At 36.5% G+C, this 26504-nt stretch overlaps 1 protein-coding gene across 5 annotated transcripts in view; it reads left to right on the top strand.

Moving 5' to 3' along the window:
* The window catches only part of CNKSR2 (connector enhancer of kinase suppressor of Ras 2), a 220746-nt gene that overhangs the window by 141693 nt on the left and 52549 nt on the right, over window positions 1-26504 (top strand). For all 5 annotated transcript variants that reach the window (XM_037378111.1, XM_037378110.1, XM_037378109.1 and 2 more), the window contains 4 exons: window positions 16995-17043; window positions 17842-18014; window positions 20164-20237; window positions 22765-22836. In XM_037378111.1, coding sequence (XP_037234008.1) covers window positions 16995-17043; window positions 17842-18014; window positions 20164-20237; window positions 22765-22836 — 368 coding nt within the window. The remainder of the gene's footprint in view (window positions 1-16994; window positions 17044-17841; window positions 18015-20163; window positions 20238-22764; window positions 22837-26504) is intronic.

Genomic DNA, 26504 nt, shown 5'->3' with positions numbered 1-26504 from the left:
ACACTAATGAATTAAATTACCATGAAGGAAATGGTATGGTTTTGTCCTGTAAACATTAAAAAGTTACCATGGTAATTCAGAAGTGCATGGTGGTTGTTTATTTGCTAAAAGTTATTTTTAAAAATACCAGCAGATTCAAATTATTACATTCTGAAGTGGTCACAAGAGTGTGACAGTGTAGGATTTTCCTGACTGTCAGTATGCTAAATTTACATAAAATCACTGGGTTTAACAATGTTTATATTTTTGACCTGCCCTTACAATCAATAACAGTGTGGTCCAGGGGGCATTTCAGTTATGGCCTTGAAAAGTGAACAGCATTTACTTGTGGCCACTGAACATAACTGATGTGATAGCTGATATAATAGCAAAAGAAAACCTCATTTGTGTTATGTCTGTGAAGTAATCATCTCTTGCATCCCCTTACTGTATTTTTTTAATCCTTACGTACAGAGTCTCTTCACTGCTTTGCTTTGTTTTGTTTCCCATTCCAGAAAGTGTTTCCAATGTATGTTGATTTCTAGCCAAACTGTTGGGTTTGCATTTTATTTTTCTTCCTCAGTATTGCAGAAGAAATACCAACACAGTGGTAATGTTGTTATTAAGCCAAGGCAAACCGTTTGAGCTGTTGCTAATCTAGTGTGCAAACAGGTGTTCAATATGATCTGTTACTGTAGGTACAAAATGGTGGAGTTAAAATTGTCTTGAACCTTTGGGGCACAAGAGATGAAAGCTCTGACACATGATTATAGTTTTCTAAGTTCATTATGTTATTCTGTATAGGAATTTCCTTGCTATGCTGTGCTTTCTTTACATTTCAGGAAAGTAATAGTGTTATTTAGTGTCCTGAGTCAAAAGAAGTTCCACAACAGGTGGAATAATCTGCTTCTATCTGGATCAGTATAACTTTCCTTTAGTCTAAAAACAGCATTCTATGGGAAGAAAAGGTTGCAGCCTATTATTGTATGTAGTAGGGAGTTATACAAGAAAAAGTAACCTTGCATACAAACTGTTTCCAAACCTACACCAATAAACTTACATTACTGACCTTGTTCCTTCTCCCTCCCTGCCTCCCATCCCTTTGCCTTTTCCAGTGTATGCTCACTTGTTCACATGTATTTAGCAATACCTAATGACTTGCTTGTCATAGGAAAAATGACAAAAAAGTAACAGTTCTCAATTTTGTTTTATAAACAACCAGCCTATTTTAAATTGTTCAAGTAATTACAGTAGTTTGCTTGGTCATTTTAATTGTGTTTGAAAATGAAGTAAGTTTAGTAGCAAGATGTACCATTTAAATTTCATACATCTGGAACAAGTGGCTCAGGAATGGATGCAGGAAAGAAACAAAGGATTTGTTCCGTGGGGATTTTGCTGAAACTGCATGTGTAGATATGTACACATGCACTATCTTTAATGTTCCAATTTTACTTTAAATAAAAGCCATCATTGGAGGGGTTTTTTGCTGCAAATTCAGTGAAGTTGGTGCACCTTTGGCAAACTTATTTTTTCTTCTTTAGCAATGTATAAGTATCCATGTGATTGGAGCACAGCACAAAGTCTTACCATAATTAATTTCAGTACTTGGTGCAGTGAACACCTGCAGAGAGCCAAGCACTCTCATTTCTACTCTGTCAGTGAGGACATTGAGGCAGCATTGATGAGGGATTTGGCCAAGGTTAAAATTTCAGTTGTATTTCTCTACCAGTCCTTGTGAGGTTGCCTTATTGGTCCGGTTCAGTGGGTTTGCTCAGTAGAGTTGGTGGGTCTGCATCAGTCTGGGCATGGAAAGTTCAATTAGTTGCAACAGTGATCTTCTTGAGCATACTGTGAATGAAGAAGAATTGCTTATGGACCTATTGCAAAAATCCGTTTTAGCTAATAAGGGAAATTGGAAAGGAGACAGTAAGTTTTAAGAAAAATAACTTTTCTACTTAAATTATGCATATATCCAGATATTTCTTGCCTCCCAGCCACCCCTCCAAAGAAAAATAGAGCAAAATGATTTTTAAAAGATCAATTCAGAGTGTATGTATTTAGGTGTTCTTGATACAGAGGAGAATTCACAAAAAGCTTGTGATTTTGAAAACTTTGAAGTCTAATTCAAGTGGTTGATTTTTCTCTTACTCCTATTCCTTTCGGCAGAAAGGCTGAAAGGAAGGAAAAAAAGAAGCTATTTGAACATAAAGTGCCTACACTTTTAATGAAAACTATTGAATCAATCATACATGTATTTATGAAAGCTTTTAATTGCAGTGCTCAGTAACTGGCATTTACGGAAGTGCAGAACATATATGCATATTAGGTTTCTAATAAACTTGTGCAATGAGCAACCCATCAATTTGGTGCAAAAATCTGAATAGAAATGGCTTCTAATAAGCACTGCATACTGGAAAACTAGTTAAAAAAAAAAACCAAAAAAACCAAGTGAAAGCACCCTACTGAAAAACTAGCAGTTATTATAATTGTAAGCATTCCAATATTTAAAGAATTTCTTTTTGGTTAATTTTTGTTATGGATATTTGTAATTAAACAAAAATAAGCTCATAGAGAAAAAAAATGGCAATCAATTGCACAGCTTTTAAGTAGGTGTCTGAAATCTAGAATATCATTGTACCATTACAACAGATGGAGTTAGTACATTTTCTTCTTCAAAATGTTTGAAGTCCAACTATGGCAGTATTTAAATATCAAACGCCCCCTTTTCCTTTTTCTCCTCCCTGACTTCACAATTATCTATAATTAGACTTGTAATTACTATAGACTAAAAGTCTAGCAGTTGATATCAAAGTCCAGTTTAACCTAAATGCATAGTAAAAAATATTTTCCGTAAGTATTTCCATAATTTTTGTTATACATTTGAATTAGTATTACTTCTTCTCTATGGTCTTTCAGCTCCATTTAAAAATTTGTATTAAAATATTACTGAAGCTTGCAGAACAATTACAGACTTACAGGCATCAACCATATGCAAAGGAAATTTTAGACTCCTTCTTGAAAATGTACTTATAAGAAATACTTGATTTAAAAAATTGTGTTAAAAAGCACTGGCATTTTTATATTCCCAGCGAACAAACTGCACTGGACTTAAAGTAACTGTCCAGAAATTAAATGAACATCATGAAAAGTTTTTGAAATATTTCATAGTTGTGAACAATTTCAGTCTATCTATTACCACAGTAAGAAAGGATTAAAAAGCTTGTTTCTCTGCTGCTTTGCTTCAGATTAGCCCTTTACGGTCTAAATGTGATTGTCCATGCACTAGCTGCCACGGGAAAGGTAGGAAAACACAAACCTCAACTGAAAGTTGCACATACACCATTGAAATTTCACAAGTGAAAAAATTGTCATTTTTTCTCTATGTCTAGTCTTCTTAAAAATGGCACTCTCAGATTGGACTCCAAGTAGGTTCCCAGCTGCCTCAGTAGAACAAGTCCAATAGTCTGAACTGCTGTGGTGCCCTAGATCTTCTCAAGAACTTTTACATTTATGAAGGTCCAGCATAATTTGGCTCTGGTGAAAGCTAAACACTGGAATGTTCCTCTCTGGAGGTGACTGGAGCGTTGATTACATTTACACCCCTTTTTACTGTAGGTTGCACTGGTCGTATCTCATATTAGTTTCTGTAGCCTTATGGGGATTTAGGACAGCACTTTGACCTGCTCTACTTAAAGTCCTTGTTCACTTTCCCATCAATAAGCATGTAACAGGGAAATACGGCTGTGACAGTATCTAGGTCCCTGTGTGTGGAAATGGAAGGAGCTCACCATTCTACAGTAGAAACAGCTGAATAGGCTTACAAAGTTATAAAATAATCTGATTTGGAGTTCTTTTAAAAGACTGAAAGTCTATTTAGAGGCAAAAGTGCTACTAAAATGTTTCATATAATAAAATGCAGAGTAGAATACCCAACTTTGCTATGAAGGCATCATGAGCTCCTAGCTTGTATCCATTTCTCTTGTCAGTTCTCTCTAGTAGGGTTCAGGTATAGAAGACCTTTTGCTATGAAATACAATTGGAAAAAACAACAATTAAAAAATTCAGTAAGAGGAAGATGGCTAAGAGGAAGAAACATAATGGAAAATTCTTATCTAGTTGCCTTCATGAGTCTGAAATACTGTCACGTCTCACAACAATATTCATCCCATTGACCATAGGCAGCTTTGAATGCCTACACATTGGTGTATGTTGGGTTTCTTTCAACTGGAAACTCATGGGTTTATGTATCTGATTCAGACAGAAAAGCAGTATCTCTCATGTTCTCAAGCTCAAATAGAGGTTCCAGCCCTTGGCCAGTGAAGAAACAAAAAGAAACCTTCTAAATGATACTGTATGTATTCTTTCCTTTGAATACAGCACTTTATAAATGCAGTAAGTACAAAACAAGTAATTAAAATAGTGTTTATGTTGTTAAAATCAGTGTAAGAACTTCATCTAGGCCGTAAGTGAACTGTGCAGCATATAAAATGAACAAAATGGTGAAACAGTTAACCAATAACCAAAATGTGCCTTACTCCATAACATACTTGTGACAACTGGAAGTGATTGGGATAGCCATAAGATCATTGTGCTAAAAGGTAAGTCTTGATATTCCATCCAGGTTTGGTAAAAATCTGTTCCAAAATAAATCTTCTCCATTTCTGAGAGAAAAAGCAAGAGAGAAACTGCATATAAATTCCTTGCTAATTGAAGATGGCATTGTATTATTTTTAGACTAGTGCAATCAATGTAGAGGAACAGAGAAGCCTTCTGGGTCTAGTCCTCTGCTATTGCAGTTAATCACCTTCATTTAATCCTATTCAGATAAGTTTTAAACTCCATATTCAGACATGGTCTGAATTGTTCTTGCTAATGATGGGACCAGTAAAAGGTGGTAAACGGGGTGAATGGTTGTCATAATTCCAAGAAAAATGTTGGACAGAGCAGAGGAAAAAGAATAAAATTATAATTAGCCTGCCAGCAAGAGAAAGGCATCATTCCTAATGAATTTGCTACAGAAAAAATTATCCAAATGCCTCAGAAATCAGCATATAGTGCATAGGATAATAGGATAATTTAGTCTGGGAGGGACCTCAGGAGGTCTCTACTCTGTTCTTTGGCTTAAAGCAGGATCAGTTCTGAGGCAAGACAAGGCTTTTCAGGGCTTTGCGCAGAAAAAGAGAAAAGTTTTTTTGTTGAAAACCTCCTGAGATGGAGGCTGCATGAACTCATGGCCAACCAGTTGCACTGCTTGGCTGTCCTCATGGCAAAAAAGTTGGAGATGAGCAATAAAACAGATTCCAGCAGTAGCTGAGAGGATAGCAGCTTGCTTGAATTTAAGGCATAGTTTCTGTTGTTTCATTGCTGTTAAGCTAGAATCATCTTATGAAAGTGCCTCAGCAATCTCACATTTGTTTTGCCAGTTCTAGACCCTCCATTCTTTTAGCTCAAGACTGAAAAGAGTGGATGTACATATGCAGCTTTTATACCTGAGTTCTGGTTAAGCATACATTTTTTGAAATAGTAATATTTTATCTCCTCAGGAGGGAATGCTAAGTTCTTGTAATTATATGTAATATTATCTGCATTGTTCATGAGGAATATTATTCCTGTCGCAGATGAGAGAATAATTTTCACATCTGCATTGCTTGTCTTTGAAAGAAGCAGTTAATTCCATGAAATTTCTCTTATTGGGGAAGCGGTTGCCAAAATGAAATTTAAAGGTATTTGTATGTGGGATATTTTACATCTATTTCTATATACTCTGTCATTTTTTATTAAAATCCAGAGTTGACTATTGCAGCAAAGCAAAGTGCTCCGGAGATGAGGTAAGATTGGTTTATGGGCCTTCATGAAGCACAATTGGACTTTGTTGTGGAAAATTTTTATTTCAAGCTTTCTCTATTACCTTCTTTCACATATCACCATAAGGGAAAAAATGACCTGTTATAATTTCTTTCCATGACGAAGCTGGGGAATTCTTTGAAAATGAGAGAGTTACTGTAAAGGTCATCTAGTCCAGCTCTGCCAGTCTAGATTTATTCCTTACTGCGTATGATATAATGCTCTGAAAGTGTAATTTTACATTGTCAAGAGATGTAGACTATTAAATCTCCCAGCTCAGAACATTTCCTAATTTCCTTTCACATCCCCCTTGGTGGTTTGGGTTTTTTTTTGTTATCTATTTCAATTAATCATTCCTGCTTGTATCCTTCTTTTATTATCTGATATGCCTTTGTAGGTATTAACATTGTTTGTACACAGTAAGCTACATTACCTGTAGCTGGTACAATCACAATAGCACTGTTGAAAGATATATTTTTTTAATGTAGAATAAGTGGTTTAGTCCCTCAGTTATTCCCCTTTGATAAAGAAGGGATTAAATGCAGGATATTGGAGCAGAGAAGTGTATGTCAGACATTGCACAGAGAGGACTCAGAATGAGTTATCACTGCACTATTATGGGAGTGTCACATCTGTGAGAACTTAGATCTAGGTCCTGACTTCTCAGCTGGCTCCTCTCTGAACTCCTTTCTGCACAAGGGAGGTATCAGGACAACGTAAGCAGTGAACCAAGGACACTGGCTGGCATGCATCGTGAATGCCAAATTCTAAAAAAACTTGTATTGAGTGGTGAAAATGTTGTTTGAATTAAGGGAGCGCAGATGCCCATTTCAGAGTACTTTTTTATCAAAATGCTTTGACAAGCAACACAATTGTTTCTGAACAAGTGATTTTTTTCAAAGTAGTGATTTTGACTCTGCGGGAGTCTCTGCCCCATTCCTCTGCCCTTCTTATGTTGTGGTGGCCCTTGGAGCCTATTGCTGACACATGATGTGGGAGATTGTATGGTTGCACCTGTGAGGAAAATGGCTCATTGCAGCAGTGTGGCTCCTGAACAGAAGCTGTTTTATTAGGTGTTTCTATTTTACTGGAAAGAAGTGCTTGTTGTTTAGTGCCTGATGTCTGAGTCAGCCAATACACCTCCACTACTGTGCCGTGGAGGGAAAAAAAATCCTGTTTTTCATATAAAGATAACTGCTTTTTGTCCATTTCTCAAGTATATCCTTTTGCTTTCAGATTAACCCAAGTAGGTAATATTTCTAACACTACAGAATTCTGACTTTAGAAATGAAGTGTAAAGCTAATTTTGTAAGCTGGTTTGTACTGGTAAGGTCAGCATAGCCAGCACAGAAGACCTAATGTTATCTTTCCCCACCTTCTGAGAAGTGCTGTTTCATCTTATGCTTAGAGGAAATTTTACTGAATTCCAGCAAGTAATGGACTTTTATCCTGGAGTGAACTGTTCTTTTTCTACCTTAATTCATAGCTGCAATGGTATGAATTTTAACAGACTGCATAATAGCTGAGGTACAAACACTTTTTCCCTCATTTCCCCATGGAAACTGCCCTCTGTTCAAAGTCAGAATGAGTTTTCCGTTTCTTTCACTGAAAGAATATTATGCCCAAGTGCTAACAGAGAATAGCTTGCAAGAGTATATCTGCCTCAAAGCAAAAGTCTGTTTTCTCAGGTCTGCCCTCGTTCATTACAGAGAACCTACCATCCCCTGCACTTTTCTCTGTCACACAGTCAGGATGAGCAATATGAAAGATATCATGCTGAGTGACACGATCAGAAGTATGGCTAACTGCTCCTACGAAGGAGCTGGGTATGTGCTAGCACCTCAGTGTTGTAGGGTGGCATGAGACCTTTATTTTAAGCTGAGGATTTTTCATCTAGAAAGACCATGGGACTGATGCAAGATTTTGTTAATGCCCTGGGGCTGACTTCTGTGGTACTTTACAGTAGTTTTCAGTTTTCTCCCCAAAAGGTCCAGGATCAATTCCATGCAGTGTCACAGACCACCTCTCTAATCTAACATAGATCACTTGCAGAAAGCTTCCTAAATCTGCTTGGATACTTTTATTATTTTAATGTTTAAATAAGCATACAGAGGAAAACTTATCATTCTCATGAATAAGTCAGACATTTCCTAAGCAAAAACCGATTTTTCCTGGAGGAAACAGCATCGTTTGAAAGAGGTTTGCTTGACTGTCTGATATCTGCTGGAGGGGCAACATGGCAGGGCACAAGCAATGCCTGAGGCTTCTGGGGTGGCTCATCTCAGTGATACTTTGTGAAAGGATGAGGGGCAATGGACATAAATTGAAATACAGGAAATCCCATGTAAACATAAGAAGAAATTACTTTTACTGTGAAGATGGTTTAACTGAAGCAGGTTGTACATGGAGTTTGTGGAGCCTCCACCTTTGAATATAGTAAAAACAAACTGGACACAGCCCTGGGAAACCTGCTGTAGTTGAGCCTGCTTTGAACAGCAGGGTTGGATAAGATGATCTCCAGAGATGCCTTCCTGCCTCAGCCGTTTTGTGGTTCTCTGACTGGTCCATTCTCTTCAGCAATAGATTAAACTGGGAATTGCTCTGTAGTAGACACTGAAATAAAGGGTTAAATACTATTCTGTGTTAATTAAGGTTTTTTTCCTTCTTAAATGGATGCAGCTGAAACATACATAGTGATGGAACATCTTGGACTTTTTCCATTAAAGAATACATAAAGTTTTTGAACCCTCCCTTTCTCTCTTGGATTACTTACTGTCAATAAAAACAGTGTGGGAGGTACCAAAATTACATGTTTCACAGTAGATGTAGAGCAGAAGAATGATCTCAGAATAAATTATTCTAATGAACAGCACTTGTCTAGTTTAACTTTTTATCCTCATTTGCTTCAGGCAGCTATGACAAGTGCTGCAGTCTTTGTTCTGTCAGTCAAAAAGACAGTGGGGGAATATGAGAACTCTCATTTATATTTGATATTGTCCAGAAGTTGTACTGCTTCAGTTTTTCAATTAGAGTCCCGTGGCTTAATGGCTAAGAAGGAAAATCTTTCCCTGGTGGTGGAAATCAGAACCACTGTATATTACTTTCTCAACATGGCCTGAAGATTTAGAAAATGTTCTGATTTTTCTAAGTTTTGCATGCATTATGCTAACAACTTTGTGCAAACAATTTGCACTAGCTTCTGCAACTGAAAATTTTCATCCAGCTAATGCATCATTTGCTGCAGAGCACACACCCCCCCCCCAGATTACAGGAGAAGGTTTAGGGGTGGGAGAATGAATGAGAATCCCTGAACAGAAGAGCTGTGCTTGCTATCACATTTCAGACAAGCACAGTTCTGTCATTAGCTAGCGTATTCTTCTTGGACAAGCAGCTAAGGAACAGTTATATGAAAAGATTAGACATTTTTTACATTGTCAGCCCTTGTAGACTTATGTAATAAGGAGAGCATCCTGCACAGATAATGTAGCCATTGCCTACAACAGAGGCAGCTAGAAAGTTGGAGGTTTCAAGGTCTCAGGCTGTTTGTTACAGTAAAAAGCTCTTGGCATATAACTCTTAAGACATACTGTTTCTTTATCCTTGTGGTCATGAACAAAATGCATGCATTGGGAATTCATGGTCAGAGCTCCAAAAATACAGGAACCCAGTTAGAGCTGTGACTGTGCATGATAGATGGCACAGCCATGTACTGTAGATATAGTATTTCCTAGAAGCTGTTTGTAAAGCTACTGTGGGGAAAGGAGAGAAGGAGTAGGAACAGGAACAAGGCCATTTGTTGTCAGATAAATGTAGAAAATTATGTCATCTGAAATGGACTTCTTGGCTGCTGCTGAGAAAACTATTGCATTGCCAACTTTTGCAAATACACATTTGTTTAGCCTTAGTATTGAAACACCTTTTTGCAGCTCTAAAAAAGAAAAAAACCAAAACAAAACAAAAAAAAAACCAAACAAACAAAACCAGGGAGGAGGAGGAATATAGTGTGCAGGATAACATACCAAACCATGAATTGTGGGATCTGTTCTTCCAGTGACTGTTAGTATGTCTGTGACTCTCACAACCCAACTGACAAAACCAACGATTCATGCTTCACTGTGTTTGCAGTACCTACCATTCAAAAGAGAAATATCTACAGGGTATTTAGTATAATGATTCTGCCTTACTTGTTGACATTATTTTGTGTGTACTACAAAAGCTCACTTTTTAGAAGTTTGTTCATACGTAATGTTCACGCTGTGTTTTAGTATTAAATGTCTTAGCTAGAACCTTAGTGGATGTTGTGCTTTTAAACCCACACATATTTTTATTATAGAGTGTGCTCAAGAGCAGTGCGAGTTGTGCAGGGAGAGCAGAAGCATCTGTTAGCAAAGCACCAAAAGGTCAAGATTTGATTCAATAAATTTTGCTTTGGGAGGCAAGACTGAAGGTTTCAGGGCATTGTTAATCAACTGTGGCATCCTTTGTCTGTAAATCACTTTTCATTCCAACTCACCATGGATTTCTGAATTACTCATATATGATGACTGTTTTGTCATCAGCCTCTGACTTTAGCATAAGAAATATTTCTGGATCTGCTTTCATAAATCCACTGCTTTGCTTTTGTATTAGATTTCCTCTCACATGGACCATCCCATTTACTGCGTTTGCATTTTACCTATCCAGAGTGGTGCCCCACTTTTGGAAGGGTTGTGTAAACTAGAGCTCGCAGCATATTTAAAATACTTTATTCACAACTTAGTGCCGCTTGGTACCAGTTTGGGGCAACCACATAGTTGTAGCTGCAGATAAATCAGAGAATGTTGAATGTATTAAAAGTTCAAAATTCAGAAGTAAATTATTCAGCAAAATATAAGAAGACAATACAGTAGGATTTGGAATAATCTTAGCATTTGTAATGACAGGAGCAGGGATATTTCCTAAAACACCCTGCATGACCTGAAAAATCAGGTATGCCAAGCATGAGGTTTTTTGCAGATAATCTATTAGCAGTCTCTGAACCCCAATCAGCACACAAAACTATTCAAACAAGGCAGTGAAGTCTTTGCCTTCCTAAACAGGATCATAACTTAGAGCGTAGTTTTTCCTTATCCCACATTTTAGTAGGTTCCCTTTTGAGTGTAATTTCACCCACAGATGCTTCATTTGACCCTTAGCCCTGGTAACTGATTCCTTCAGAGCATCAAGTCATGTCTCGCCTCTTCTCTGCTGTGCCAATAAAAGTCCCGTGTGGCTAGCTTCAGCTCTTGTTCCAAAAACTGCCTTGCAAATGCCCTGTGTGGACTCAGCTAGCCTTCTTGCTTATTTTGAGGGCTAAACATGATAAAAGGTCAATACCTGTTCCTGGTGTAAACAAAACAGCTGTTGTGATTGAAATTCTGCTGCTTGGTTGGCAGGTTTCAAACTTTCTGAGCTGCCAGAGGTCTTTGCTCATCATACCTTTGTAAAATAGACATTGAAAGTTATATTTTCCACAAATATCCATGGAAATAATTAATACTATCTATCACTATCTCTTAATGGAGATTAAGCAAGATGGTAAACAAAAAAATTTTGGAAAAATCCTCTGTTGGGAGTACCCTTAAGCATGTTGTTCATAGTGACAAATAGTGTGACAGTGCAATATAAATAGCTTTGAACTTTCCCCCCTTTTCACTATTCTTTTTAGCCTTAAAATTTTAGATCTCAACACACCAAATGCAAAGAAACATGTATACGTGGTGTATCAAAACTATGAAAACAATGTTGCTGGTGTTCTCAACGTATTGACTGTGAGAGATCAATCAAATAATTGGCAGCACCAGCTTTCATTTTTTTCCAGATACTGTCTTTTCCATCTGCGGGAGAAAGTTTCAGTAATCAGAAACGTTACAAGCTACTCTACTGAAACTAGAGAAGGTTATCTTTGAGTGACAGAGGGGAACTGTCTGACTGTAAACAGTTCCTTAGTATCTAAACTTGCAGCTTGAGAAAAATTGGATTCAACTTGAGCTCTCAAAAAAGCTATAAAGATACCTGTCATTTTCCTTCCCAATCAGACTGAGCTCAAGTTCAGGTAAAAGCGTTAGAGATTATTATTGTTTCCATAACCTGGTTTTTCTTCTGACTTTCCAAAAATGAGCAAGTGGCAAATCTCTGAAGAAAGAAATAAGCACTGGGAAGAGGATTTTAGGAGGCGTCAAATTTAGTACTAATTGCTACGGCCAATCCAGATCTTTAGAGAAGCTTCAGTTATGGCCTTTTTTTTTTATATATATATAGACCTACAAATTCTGCAGCCATGGAGGGGTTCATGTAACTATTAGAATACATCTGCTTTTTGGACAGGGATGTCACGTTCTCTTGGTCACAGGTGGAATTTATATTAGATCTTACAGAAGTTCTTATATAGGAAAACTTTGACCCCAGATCTTTAGACTTCCTCCTCAGACTCTTCAAAGTTTGGCAAAATAACCCAGTCCTTCCAAATCAATAGTTTTGATAACCAGTCTGCTTGTCTTTTACTTTTATTTGAGGTATCAACTGGAATACTAATTTTCTAACTTTCATCATAACATGAGTTTTATCAAATATTAATCTCTCCTGATAGCAGTTTCACTGCAATTTAATATTGGTATTGGAAGATCAGTTTATTAAATTTCCTATTTGGCATGAAACAAATAAGTTAATTGAAATGTAAATTATTTAACACTTTTCTTTAAATACATTTTTCCAAATAGAGAGCTATCAAATTAATACTAATAGTCTCATTTCTGGAAAAATCTTGTCTTGTACATACAAAGATGCTGATGTGTGATTGTGTGCAAGCAGATATTGTTGATAATACCATCTGTATGTGACTATTTTCTTGCAGAACAACCAAATACAGTTCTAGGGCGTTAGTGACCTCTTTTGTTAGTGTGAGCCTCCATCTGGAGGTTTTTTACTATGTATTACTGTGCTATAATCCTGAAAGCATGGAAAGGCATACCATAGGGCGGATTGCTCTTTACAGCTGTGCCATCTTGTGATGAGCTTTCAGAACTCTGTCAAGCGTTTCGAAGAGTGTCGAAGTAAATATAACACACATAGCAAGTTTGGTAATGAACAGTTGCAGGGAAGAGGAGAACTGTTACGGTTCTTCCTTGCACAATGAAAACTCCCTTGGCTGATGGGATGTGCAGCTAACCCCTCAGAAAGGCAGGGCTACAGGCAGGTTAGCACCTTATTAAAAAACCAGAAACATAGCAAAAATCCCTGTAATAAATGATTTTTTGTTCCTTTTGAAATACATGTGCTTTGGAGCACTTTCGCTGATAGCAAAGTTAGACATATATATATATATATATACCTAAAATGTTTATTTGATATTCTACTTAGATGTGCAATTGTCAGAGGGCTTAGTTTAGGTATATTATTAAACACAACAAGCCAAAAGGCTCGGGGTATTCAAAGGAGTCGCAAACAGCAAGTGACACCTTATTTTTGGTTAATGGAAAGTTTTGCTAATTGTATTTTGGGGAACTGAAAAGCATATAATTCACTATATGATTAGCATATAATTCAGAATATGATTAAACAGTTTCAAATGTTCTTCAAGAATGACAGTTTCCATTGGTTAAAGTATTCCATTTCATCTTTTCAGTGACAGTCTTGTTTCCATTTTATTTATTATTTTGAGTTACTAACAACTTTCTTTAATATAGAATGCTGTTTTCGATTTCATTTCATGCTTGATCTCAGAATTAGTAGGAAAGGTGAATTCTTGGAAACTAGGACAAATTGTATGTGAAAGCAGTTGCTCAAAGCTCAAGATCTATCAGAATCAAAATGCAGTGAACATATGTTGAGATCTGGCCTTGTGGGTGGGTGATTAAACAGTCTTGCAGCAAACTTGCTTTAGTACAACTAGATTTCTGGTTTTGGTGTGAATCCAGAGTTTTAGGGTTCATGGCATTAAAGAGAAGTATTTATATGATCTCCATATTTGCCACATCATAGAATTAAGCTGTAAAAGGGGAAGAATTATGGTGGCTGACATTAGTACAGGTCGCTTAAAGAGCTTGTGGAATTGGAATCTCCCTCTTTGGAGGAGCTGGATCTAGGCTGGAGATGACCCTGAAGAACATGATCCAGCCTTGGCTTCAAAGCAAGCCCTGCTCTGAGCAGAAGGAAGGACATGACCTCCTTCATCATTCTGTGATTCTAGACGGCACTGAGAAAATGGTGTTAAGCATTATCTAATAATTGGAAAGAGAATGCATTTGATGATTTCCTAAAAAAAAAAAAAGGCAACAGAAGAAACATTTTTAGATTTTATCCTAACTTGGGGTTTTTTGCATTACCTATGATGTGAGTTAGAAACTGAATGGCAGTGACTGATGAACAGTGCTTATACATCTGGGTAAAAAAATAGCTGGTGCTGTTTCTGTAAAGAACAAACCAACTTAAAGCCCAAAGTCTATGTAAAATAATCTATAGTGTTAGCTAAAATCACTGAAGTCAGTTGAATAGTTCCCAGGAACTTCACTCTGTTGTAGATTTTGTCCTTAATTATAATTTAATGAGCTAATTTAGAATAATAACTGAATTTAATGAAACCTTTCTATTTTGCAATATGACATAATGTATGGAAAAATGGCTAGACATCTAAATTACATGCTGTCTTCCTATTAAAAACTGATACCCCTTCATTACCCTTTCTTCCCAAAAACTGACTCAGAAGTTGAGAGGTACGGGCTCACATTTGCAGGTTCAATTTACAGACAAAACATTTAAAGAGAAGGCTTTTCATATTGCTCTCATCTGCTTTCAGAGTCACTTATAAGAAAATCAAGCAGAGGTTTTCCTTTTCTGTTTTGGCATTGTGAAAATATTAGTGCAGAAAAGTCAAGCAGCAGAAAAAAATTATCTGGGTTGTGAACTGAGAAGTACTAAGGTGAGAAGCTTTGGGTTTGTGCAGGTGTGTGTTTTTTCAACCACTTGAGTTAGGTAAGATTTTCAAAACATCTAAGAGGGATTTATTTGCACATTTCTGTCCAGTAACTCTGTTATTCCTGGGCCATAAAGATCTCTCTTCATCCTACGCAGGTCAAAATGTTTGATGTGACATAAGCTGGGATGGTGTTGCTGTCTTGGCTTGCTGAGAGCTGGTGCTGATTGAATTGATACCAGTAGCAGAAGAAAAAGGACAAGAGCCAGGGAATGAAAACAAATGGGCTCGTTTTTCCTCCACTGTTTTGAAGTGGAAGCCTGTTTTGACCATCTGAGGTGGCAATACAGTTGAGTAGCTTTTTTCAGATATGGTCTACAAGGGTTCAGCACATCTACTGAGTCAGTTACTTTTTTATATTACACTTAATAATCGTTTGTATTGCTGGTAATTTACCCCCACGGACATGTTAGTATTTACTGCCTGAGAATGTCTCAGCTGTGCGGTGAGACGTCCTTGGAAGCTGAGCCTTGGCCTCCTGCTTGTGAGCTCAGGTGTGCAGGAAGCAGGGAGGAGAAGGTGAAAAGCAGCTTCTTGAACCGAAAAGGGAGCCTTGTAAGATGGGGTGAGGGTTTGTCTTATCTGCTAGGAATGGGATTTGGGTTCACAGGGCTGTCAGTGCTTTTGCTTAGATGTATTTTTGTCAAGTGGCACAAAAACTTTGGGTTTTTTAATTGATTCATGGTAAGCGGAAGTAAGAAGTTTTAATACTCGGACACTAATGTGGCCTTTTCTTAGTTTCAGCCCTAAGACATTTGTCTATCTTTATAGAAAACTAAAATTCAAAATAACTAAAATCATGTCTTTAAATTTTTGAATGATTAAATACAGAATTATTTTTTAATTCACTAGAGTGATTATGTAAGTCAAAGGTTTTTAACAGAAGTTACAGTAGAATGTGTTAATAAGTATGGCAATTTTAATAAGCTAGGATCTTAAGTAAAGGAATAATTTCTATTCTGTCTCATTGCCAAGGCAATGGTTTGGTTCATGGGAGTGGATCAACTGGAGGGAAATACTTCCAGTCAAAACATAGTAAAAAATAAAGTGTTTTCTATTTCAGAATATTTATTTGGGAAACTTTTTTCCCAGTTCTGATTTAGTAGAATTCTATTGGTGTCTTGAAAAACATTAGACCAGTTTCTGAACAAATTGTCTGATGTTCTAAAGACCATGTCATGGTTTCAACTGGGATAAAGTTAATTTTCTTCTTAGTAGTTGGTACAGTGCTGTGTTTTGAATTTAATATGAGAATAATGTTGACAGCACACTGATGGTTTTGGTTATTGCTGGGTGATGTTTACACTAAGTCAAGGACTTTTCAGTTTCTCAGGATCTGCCAGCGAGAGGGCTGGAGGGGCACGGGAAATTGGGAGGGGACACAGCCAGGACAGGTGACCTGAATTAGCCAGAGGGGTATTCCATACCATACGATGTCACACTCAGTATATAAACTGGGGGAAGTTGGCTGGGAGCTGCTGATTGCTGCTTGGGCATTAGTTGGGCATCAGTCAATGTGTGGTGAGCAATTGTATTGTACATCACTCTTTTTTTTCCTTTTGTTTTTTATTTCTCTCTATTCCCCCTTTTCATTGCAATTGTTGTTGTTATTATTTATTTTACATTATTTCAGTTATTAAATTGTTCTTATCTCAATCCACAAGTTTTACCTTTTTCCTGATTCTCCTCCCCATCCCGCTGGGGCAGGAGGCAGGGTGGTGAGTGAGCAGCTGCGCGGTTCCTAGTTGCTGGCTGGGGTTAATCCATGACAGACCATCATATAAATGCCTTCACACCTGTGGTAGACAACGTGTTAATTTGCATATTTATGTCAAGAAGGCCTTAATTAGGTGATGTCTTAGACACGCACAGGTTGAGTAGCCTCACTATCATACTACCCAAAAGGAGACATTCCTTATTAACAGAAAGAAAGGTGACCATCTTAGAGAGAAACTTCAGTTTTGGCAAACGAATTTGTGGTCTATTTTAAGATGTTTCACTGTGTGCTTTTGCTTTACAACCTTATGAACAAATGAACTAAAATTACCTTTTTTCTTAGGCCTATAAGTCTGTTGGCTGGTGTTACCTGGTGATGACTTCACTGTTCACAGTGTTACACTTCTTTTATTATGTTAAATATAAACAGTGTATTTTCACATCTTCTGTTTTGATTTTTTTGTAGACATTTCAGCAGTCTTCTCTACAGCAGAAAAGTAAAAAGAAGAACAAAGGTAAAAATTAAATTTGTTTTCACCTATTGATAGGAAGGGGATTGCCAATATTAATGCTTATGGTGTTGCAGTATCTGAGGAACCAGAACTTGTTAGCTCCAATCCAGTGTTTGGTTATGTTGATTGTGTTGAGAAGGTGTTAGTCCGTTACTGATGTCTCATAGTTTCTTAATGCTCCTTCACCTACATATATCTGCTCTTGGGTTTTGGGTATTTTTTGGATACTGAGACTTTAGCCTCTTCAGAGCCAAGGCTCGTTTTTCCAGCTGTGTGCATGTAATGCCTTACTGCAGCCCTTGCTCATTACCTAAGCCATCATGTATTTTATATCTTTGTAAATTGCCTTCCTTTGATTTAAAAGTACAAATGCCTTAGGAACGGTTGAGTTGCAAAATGATCTGCAAAGTGAGGGTTTTGAATACCCGTGAAGTATTTACATAGTTGTATTTGGCAGCCAAGTGTGAAAGAACATGAATTTATGTGCTGTGTGTCTTTTCTCTGTAATTTTTTCTTTCTGTGTTGTGTGTCATTGTCATCCCCCCTTTTTTTTCCTTCTTATCCACAGAATATGAGCTCTGTGAGGTGCTGACCATGCCTGGTTTCATTTGGTTTTTGACTTATGGTGCCTTGCATAGACTTTGTGGTCGAAATAGGATGTTTGTAATAATTTATTCATGGGAAATTGAGGTTGAAATTTTAAATTAATTTTCTTAAGCAAATGCATAGCTTTCTGACTAGCGGTGTTGTTGATTTAGTGGACAAGTCAAATCTTTCACATCATCTTGTTGCCATTTTCAGCTCCTATTCCTGGTAAAAGCAAAAGGCGGATCTCGTGTAAAGATCTTGGTCGAGGGGACTGTGAAGGCTGGCTTTGGAAAAAGAAAGATGCCAAGAGTTACTTCTCCCAGAAATGGAAAAAATACTGGTTTGTCCTGAAGGATACATCTTTATATTGGTATATCAACGAAGAGGTAAGCATCTGTGCTCATTATCTCAACAAATACGCTGTGTAGTGCTGTTGTCATGATTTAGTGGAAAGCCAGTGCTTTGAGTGCTTATATATGTGAGTAACTATTCACCCAAATAATCACACTGAAATTAATATTAACTGCCTGACTAATATACCATTAAGGTCTGGGGACATTTAGTCTTTCAAATTCACCTTTTGCTACAAGGAGAAATAACGTACTTTCCTGTGTCCTGCTCTCACCAGTCTAGAGTAAATCTGTCCTCAAACCTTGAAAGGGAAACGGTAGTTATTTAAACCTGTCATTCAGGCTTAGTAATGGGAGTATAAACTTTAATGATGTGCTGCCTGGTGTTTCTTGTTTATCTGTGCTAGTGAAATCACCAAAACCTCTGGCAGTTAAGGAAGATGGTTTTGTTTTCTCAGTTGTATTCTCCTGTCATTATTTCTCTGTAGCTGTTGGTATGATTTCAGTGCTCATACATGCTGAACTTAAGAGTGCTAGAGCAGCCCAACTGAATTGTGTACAGCTTTGATTGTGCAACATGTTCTGTATTAGTACACATTTATTTATATCAACTTCAGCAAAAAAGCTTTTTGCCAGTGAGTTAGGAGACATTAATTTTAAACCCTATTAGTCTTATTAATAAATATGCTGGGATAAAATCATTGCCATCATGTGGACGCACTCAGTCCTGGATTTGTTCTTTTAATCACTCCAAGCATTTGTACTTAACCTGTTTTAAATACTGTGATCGCTAACTTTTCCCTGAGTAGGCAGAAAGCAAGTTGTTCCATGAACAGTTACCAAGCCTGTTTTCCCACAGACTCATCCTCTTTGTGCCTTGATCCTAGCTTCAGATCAGTAACTCTAACTCCCTCCTTTCCATCCTACCTCCTCAAGTGCTACTGTGAGGTCTTCATCAGGGCAGTACTTCATATCTACAAGTACGACAACTGGTCACCAGCAGTGGCCAAGGAGCATGTGGAACTGCTAAGCTGTGCCTTACCTTCCCATGGACAGGGGTCTGAGCACCTCTGGTTCCCCCCGTCCCAGTTTTCCCTGAAACTTGCTGACACTTGATTACTTTTGAGACCTGAGCTGCCTCACCGGAGTGTCTGCAATCACCAGTAGATTCAAAAGCTGGCAGGGGGAGCCTCAGTGGCAGATGGACAGACAAGCAAACAGTGCTCTTGCCAAAAGTGTGTTTCCTTAGGCAACCATACAAAAAAGTAATAGCAAGGTTATTCTAAACAGTGTCCTTTTAATTAAAAAATACCTGCTAATGCAAAGCCTGTTACAACCTTGTACCTTCCACAGAACAACTTTAGTTCTGGTTTTATATGCTGATTTGTGTCTTTCATTTATTCATTTTTAAGAAAACAGTCATATGGACTGCATATGTAGCATAAATAACCATGGATATAGGGAGAAAAAGATCATCATTCCATGGAATTCCTTAGCATCCATATGTGTTTTCTGCAGCTTCACTTTCATGATCTGTATTAATTTCTCATGCAACGTTACGAGCAGTTAGATAAGAGATTCTGTGGTTTTCTGTATTACTGGCTTAAAATAAATAACACTTTCAAATTGTGAGAAGTCAAGGGAGATAGAATATCTGATAAAATATACTATGTGCACATCTTTAGAGGAGAGCGGAGGAAGGTCAGATATCTTCTCTCTTAAGTCTTGGAGAGAGATGAAGGTAGCTGAAGGGATATCATGCCTCTTAGCTGTGCTATCATAAAGGTGGTAAACAGCACACATTGAAATTGCTTTTCCCCCTATTTCTTACAGTAGACTGCATTTCTCCTTAGTAATTAGTCCATCTTCCCCCAAAATTAACTAATTACAATTACTAATTGCCTGAATACATTTGGTCATGTTGTATATTTTCAAATGCTGGTTCAGCTGTGAAATTGTTTGAGAAAACTGGGTTTTTAAAATTGTATTTTACACCAAGGGATCTGCCTTACTACTTTGGCAAAAGTCCCAGTGACTTCTGTGGGAGATTTGCCAGAGCAGAGCATACATCAGTATTCCTTATGTAAGAAGCAGGTAAGTGAAAATACCTTTTAAGTTTTCAGTGTGGTGATTGGTTTTTTTTCTGACACCTTAACAGCAGTAATATCTAGAACTGTCTTTGCAGGATGAAAAAGCAGAAGGATTCATCAGTCTACCTGAATTTAAAATTGACAGAGCCAGTGAATGCCGCAAGAAGTAGTAAGTATGCTCAGAAATAATGCAATGATACAATAGAAAAAGTGGATCAAAGGAGAAGTTTTTCCCTTAAAACAGTGATAGACTTTGTTACAATGATCATTTGGCTGTATCACAAATAAGCTCATACTGAACAGGTAAATTTCTGTGTGCCCTTTAAGAAGGTGTTTTTACTTTATCATGAATCACAGTGCTTGACTAGAGCAAAATTAATGAAGAGCAAGAAGGCTGCTTGGCTGCTTCTGTCCCTTTATTTTCCTATTTTTTTTCTTCTTTGTTTCCTTGGGTTTTGGCAGACTGTTTGTTTGTTTGTTGGGGGTTGGAGTATGTGTGTGTGTGATACCTTTAAGCTCACACTTAAAAGCTTTACATTTAATAAAGAGACCATCCAAATAAAAGTCCTCTGCTCAAGTTTATGGCCAGGAATAAATCTTTAATGTAACTCCAAATAGTTAGCATCATCTCAGAGTTTGATGACACAGTGTATCAGTCCTGAGGCAGAGTGAAAAAAGAGAATGACAGTGATTTGCTGTGCTTTTAAGGTATGGCCTAAAGGTTTCACGTAACTTTCCTTCTCACCTAGCTGTGTGCGCCACTGTCCAGATTTTTGCCATTGCACAAATCCACTCATTATTTATATGCAAATTCAAGCATATGTAGCAATGTGACAGGTACATATTCCCACAGAGGTGTTTTTAGAGTCATTATTGTTGAAAACTTTTTGCCTTGCCTTCTAATGTTTTTTTACTGGTTGGTATTATTACTATTATTATTATTATCATCATCGTCATCAGCATTATTATCATCATTATTATTATCATTATTCATTTATTTATTAATTTTATTTTATCAAGACTGTAGAATCACTGAAATTTGTACATAAAAGCAATTACAAAAGTAAAATGATATGATCTTTAGTGCATACAGTTCTAAAGAAGACACTGACCTTGTATCAGTTGGTCAACATATCTCTTCAGGATGAACTCTACTCTTCACGATGGTCTCAAAGGGCAGAAGATGAAAACTGCATTTAAAAAAAAAAAAAAAAAAAAAAAAGATACGTCAGCTTGGGCTTATTGTCCTGTGTCTTGGGCTGCATTGCTGAAGTGCTTCATTTTTTCCTTTTGTTGGGGCAGCATAAAATCAACTCATTTCTCAGAATTGCACCCTGCTTAAATTGTTTGGTTTTTTTTTACTTGATTTGGTATCTAGTGGATAGTAAAACATAAAATGTGGCTATTAAAATTCCTTGCTTGCTTGGGAGATAAAGATAAAAACTCCCAAGAATCCAGATGACAGATGCTGTAACAATTTTAAGAAGTCAGGTTTTGGGTCTTAGTAACTTGTCACCGTACATCTGCTTTCACTTGTATTACATTGTGTCATGCTCTAATGCATTAGAGGAATTCTTTTTATGTCAATTGTATGTTACCTTTGCTAGCAGTAACTTTCCTGGATGTCAATTTCATATCATTGGTTTCTTAAAAGCTATTTTCATGTATTTACATATGTGTACATACACAGACATATATATTGGAAATTGAAAGCATGATACATATGAAGAACATCTTTACCATTTTTGTGAGACACAATGGATTAGAGAGAGTTATTTTATTTATATCTTTTTATATATAAGTATATATAAAATCCATTGTGTCTCAGAAAAATGCTGATAATGTTCTTCATGTATTGTGTTTGCAGTTTTCCTTATTTTCTTTGGGACTGTTACATATTTTTTGTTCTTATTTTAAGAGAGACCTTGAGGCTATTCTCAAAAATTATTCTTCTGTACTGTAAATTATTAATTACTTTCAGATGCATTTTCTGGATCTTCAAGTACTTCACCATAAATCTTTATCCAACATAGTTTAAAAATTCTTTCTACTAATTTATTTCATATTATGTATGAAATGCAGTAATCCTCTCAGCCCAGTCATGATGATTACTTTGGTGGAAAGAAAAGATGAGATGTAATTGCCCATTGCTTAGAATGACCTCAAGAACACAGTGTTGATTTATAACAGCTTTTCAGAAGTCAATCAGCGCATCACATTTTTCTGTGTGAAATGCAGTCATTGGAGCTAAAGGTAATGCCAAGGTCATCAGGATGTGAGAAATCACCAGGACTGAGAGTTTTTGTGTTGTATGGAATAAATTGTTCAGTCAGTTTTCTGTTCAGAAAAACTGACACCTACAGATAGGTGCATCAGCAAAATTATCTGATACATAAAATTATGTCCTTAAAGTTAACTTTATCCAGATATAGTACACTGCAGGTAATTGTTGAACAATATTTATGCAGATATGAATGAAGCATTATTCAGAAAGAGGTACTTGAGGAGTATTTTACTTAGTGAGATCTGGCACAATCCTAAAAGTTGTATGTTTATATACCGTTTGGGGGCATCCAACAACTCAGGAAATCTGAAATCATCTCATTCTTTGGTGACCACACTACCTTACATTTAAAATAAAATTAAAAAAAAGAGTTGTGCCATTATAATTGTATAATTATGTTTTTCCTCTACAGTGCATTCAAAGCCTGCCATCCTAAGATCAAAAGTTTTTATTTTGCTGCTGAACATCTAGATGATATGAACAGGTAAGGAAATCTAGCAAAGTTTGAGGAACCGTTCCTTAAATGTGACACTTCTTGAAGCTAGTAATAACACGGTGATGATAAATTGCAGGTTAATCTAAAAAGTTGAGTTTAGTAGCTGAGAAAATAAGTGCAGAGTAGCATTGTTTCTGAGTGGCTGCATATGCTAAATACTCAATACATGCAATTTATTTTTTTTAAACAAGTTTGAAAAAAAGTTTGAAGACTTTTAGAAACAAGATTCCCTCTTTCTAAAAAGAAAGGAATGCAGCATGTGAAACTACATCCAAACACAGTTTCAGAATTCCAGGTTTCTTCTTTTCGCTGTTTGGCACCTGTGAAAGTGCAGTATCTCCAGCTCTGCTTCCCAGCATACCACCGAAGACATGTGATGCTTGCTCTGAGGATGCTACTATTTCTGGCCCTGGAGAGAACGAGAAGTTGGAGAAAGATTTAAAGCAGTCATTAATTTTTCTTCTGTTGGTGTTGAAAAAGAAAGTGGAGATTATAAGGAATGAATTTTGCACATTCTCTCTACTGCCATGAATTTAACCAACATGTTGAAGTGAAATTTTCATTGTATTGAATTTAGTGGGGAAAATTTCAGCAACGGAAAAAGAACAAGGACTTAAGTCTTATTTCTTTGGGTATTGAATTTTACTGTTACCTATTTCAGGCCACTGGTGCAATTCTTTTTATTTTTTCCCCCCCAGAAAAATGATTGAGACTTCACCACAAAATAAACACAGCTCCTCTTAATTCATTTGAATGATAAATTACAAACATGAATCTCATGTCTGTTCAAATATTTGGGAGTTTATTTATTTTCATCATATAAACTGAAATTTATTCAGTTCAAAATAATAAGCCGTTTTCATCATATGGCAGAGGATGCAAAAAAAAATCTATTACTGCAACCTGAACTTTGTTCTATCTGGGATCATGTCTGTGGACATCCTTGGTGAGCAAAATTGCTTTTAAAACAGAGGAAAAAGGAGATAAAACTCAATCCATAAAACTGTTAGTAAGTGCTATAACCATGGCTTAATCTCTCCTGCATGTACTATATTCAGCTACCCGGCAGAGCACACCTTCAGGGTAGTGCCAGTTCTTTACTGATAATATTTGACTGGAAAAGTATGCAGATACTATACTATGTTTGCTTTCGTTTAGAAAGAGCTGTCTGTTAACATTTTTTCAAAAGTTCATGCATGACTAAGGCTCACTTCAAAAGTCTGTCCTCAGTTAGAAAACTTAAAACCTTTTTATTTCTTTGTAACTTTTTAGGCTTGCCTTTCCTTGATAATTCTGTCAAGCCAGTCACTCAAAGTACAATTTGCTGCGCAGCAAACAGAATAATGGCATGGTCTATTCAGCATATCCTGAACTACAGGAGTAGATAAATTATTTCTGTCAGGAAGTCCTCAGTCAGTATGACAAGGCACCTTGTTTCTAAGAATAAAAATATATATAATTTTTCAGTAATTGGAAAGCAGCAGCAAATATTCCTCAGTACTTTAAAAATATATTGCACAGCCTAAAATTCAAGAACTAAAAGATTTTTAACTTCCCAGCACAAGTAGTCTTTTTATCATATTTTGAAATAAGTGCTTATTAATTTATTTAGGTTGAGCGTGACCCAATTGTAATCTGAATTACGCACATGTAAATTTAAAGTAACTCTATCAAGGTTTATGGAATCACTTGAAATTCTTACATCTGAATTGCCATCAGAGTCTCACCAAATAATTTGATTTTTTCTCTTTGTTTAATGTATTAGAGAAACTAGTTCACTTTTGCAAATGTTGAATTAACTCAATATATGGGGAAAAAAAGTGGGTTACTGAAAAATAATCTTTCAAATGCAGAGCTAATAAAATATTTCCTGTGTAGAAGCATTTTGTAGTCTAGCTGAAGTAAAATACACAATCAAGTTATTAAGTTAAATTAAGAGTGTTTTGATCAAGTACTGTTCTTTCTGTTGTCAGGTTTATGACATACATTTTAATTATGTATCATGCAGTCATTTCAGTTCTGTCTATACTTGAAGCAGAAGAAATAAAAGTAGAAAACTGCTAATACATAGTCCAATTGAAAGTTCAAAATGGTTCAGTTCCCTCATCCCTTATATAAAATGGTCTAGTTGTTTTTTTAAAAAAAAATGCACGATATGAAGGTTTTGTTTGTGTGTATCTACTCACATAAAATGCGTATTTTAATCTCAGTTAACTCTGTCATGATTTAAATTTTCTTACTACTTTTATGACTGTGCCACACCATTAGGCTGGTAAAGAGACTGGAGAACTATGATCACTGAACTTTATTGTTGTGGCATCTGAAGTTCCTTTCATCTGCATGGTTGCAGCAGCAAAATTGTTCTTTCTACCCTCATAACATGCTTAGTCTGAGTGAGGAGAAGGACAGACTATCCTTTATCAATGCAAAATACTGTTTTGCTGGTATAAATGTACAGTCATAGAAACATCTAACTTCAAAATTCACTGTTATTCCCATTCCAAGAAAATATTCTGATGCAGAAGGCAGTCCATATACATCTACTAGATGATACTATATGTAACTATTTTGATTTTCCGTGGTAACTGTGCCTGCTACTTTACGGACTAACCATTTGTTCTTTACTCAAAAATCCTGACCAGCTCAGAGGCAAATGCATCTTTTTCAGGGTTGGCCAGCTTAAATACTTGAAATACTCTTACTTTTCCTTTTTATTCCAAACTGTCAGTTTTTTAAGTGATGACATATATGGCTACCACAATTGTATCTTCTAGGTAGGAAAATCCAGTCAGTAACTTCATGTGGAATATTTGTCTGAGAATTTCCTTGACCTACTGTAATTGAGCTGTCCTCTTACTCTTTTTGTGACATTGAGTATTGATATTTATAAGAGAAATGAAAGCTGACAAGTCAGCTTGTAGTATTAGCACATGAGAAAATCTTTGCAAGATTTCTAGTGAAGGCAACCTCTAAAAATTCTCCCGCCACATCTGCAGGCCTCTTCATTCTGGTTAAACTGCAGTTGGTACTTAAAGACACTGTAAGGCATCCATATTCTTGTCCTATATCCTTGAGCTTTATGAATAAGGACAATTTGACACCCTGCTTTGACTAAAAAAACATTGCATGTACCTGGAGCATGAGATAAGATAGAAAAATGTTTCCTAATGTTTTGTGAGAATACCATTACTGTGCATTCTTCTTTACAGAAGTTACAGGTCTACACAAAGATATATTTTTTTTATCCTGTTCTATGTGTCATAATTGTTTTAATTAAATACTGACAAGAAATGTATGTACTATTCTTAAAAAGAAAAAAAATCTCCAAAATCAAAATCGAGATGACTGCTACAACTACTAGTGCTGCTGTATTTATTGTCATACCTAACAAATAGATCTTATAATTCTTACAAGAAATTTAAAGCTGCATTTGCAGTAAGGAAGGAATATTTTCTTGGCTTCTCACCCTCTAAAAGTTACAGTGGCTACCAGGACACAGAACACTGCAGGGAAGAAAGACTTAAATCCTCCCATGTCCTAGTAAATATTCATAGTAAGGAATATTTGTATAATTGTACACTGGAACATTTGTCTGTAAAGTGGACGTGGTTTACTCCTTTTCCATTCTGCAGATCTTTACATTTCCCTGTGATACA

Source organism: Falco rusticolus, chromosome 2, assembly GCF_015220075.1.
Source record: "Falco rusticolus isolate bFalRus1 chromosome 2, bFalRus1.pri, whole genome shotgun sequence".
Classification (NCBI taxonomy): domain Eukaryota; kingdom Metazoa; phylum Chordata; class Aves; order Falconiformes; family Falconidae; genus Falco; species Falco rusticolus.
Note: the sequence above shows the minus strand (reverse complement) of the source record. Positions and strands in the feature narration are given on the sequence as shown.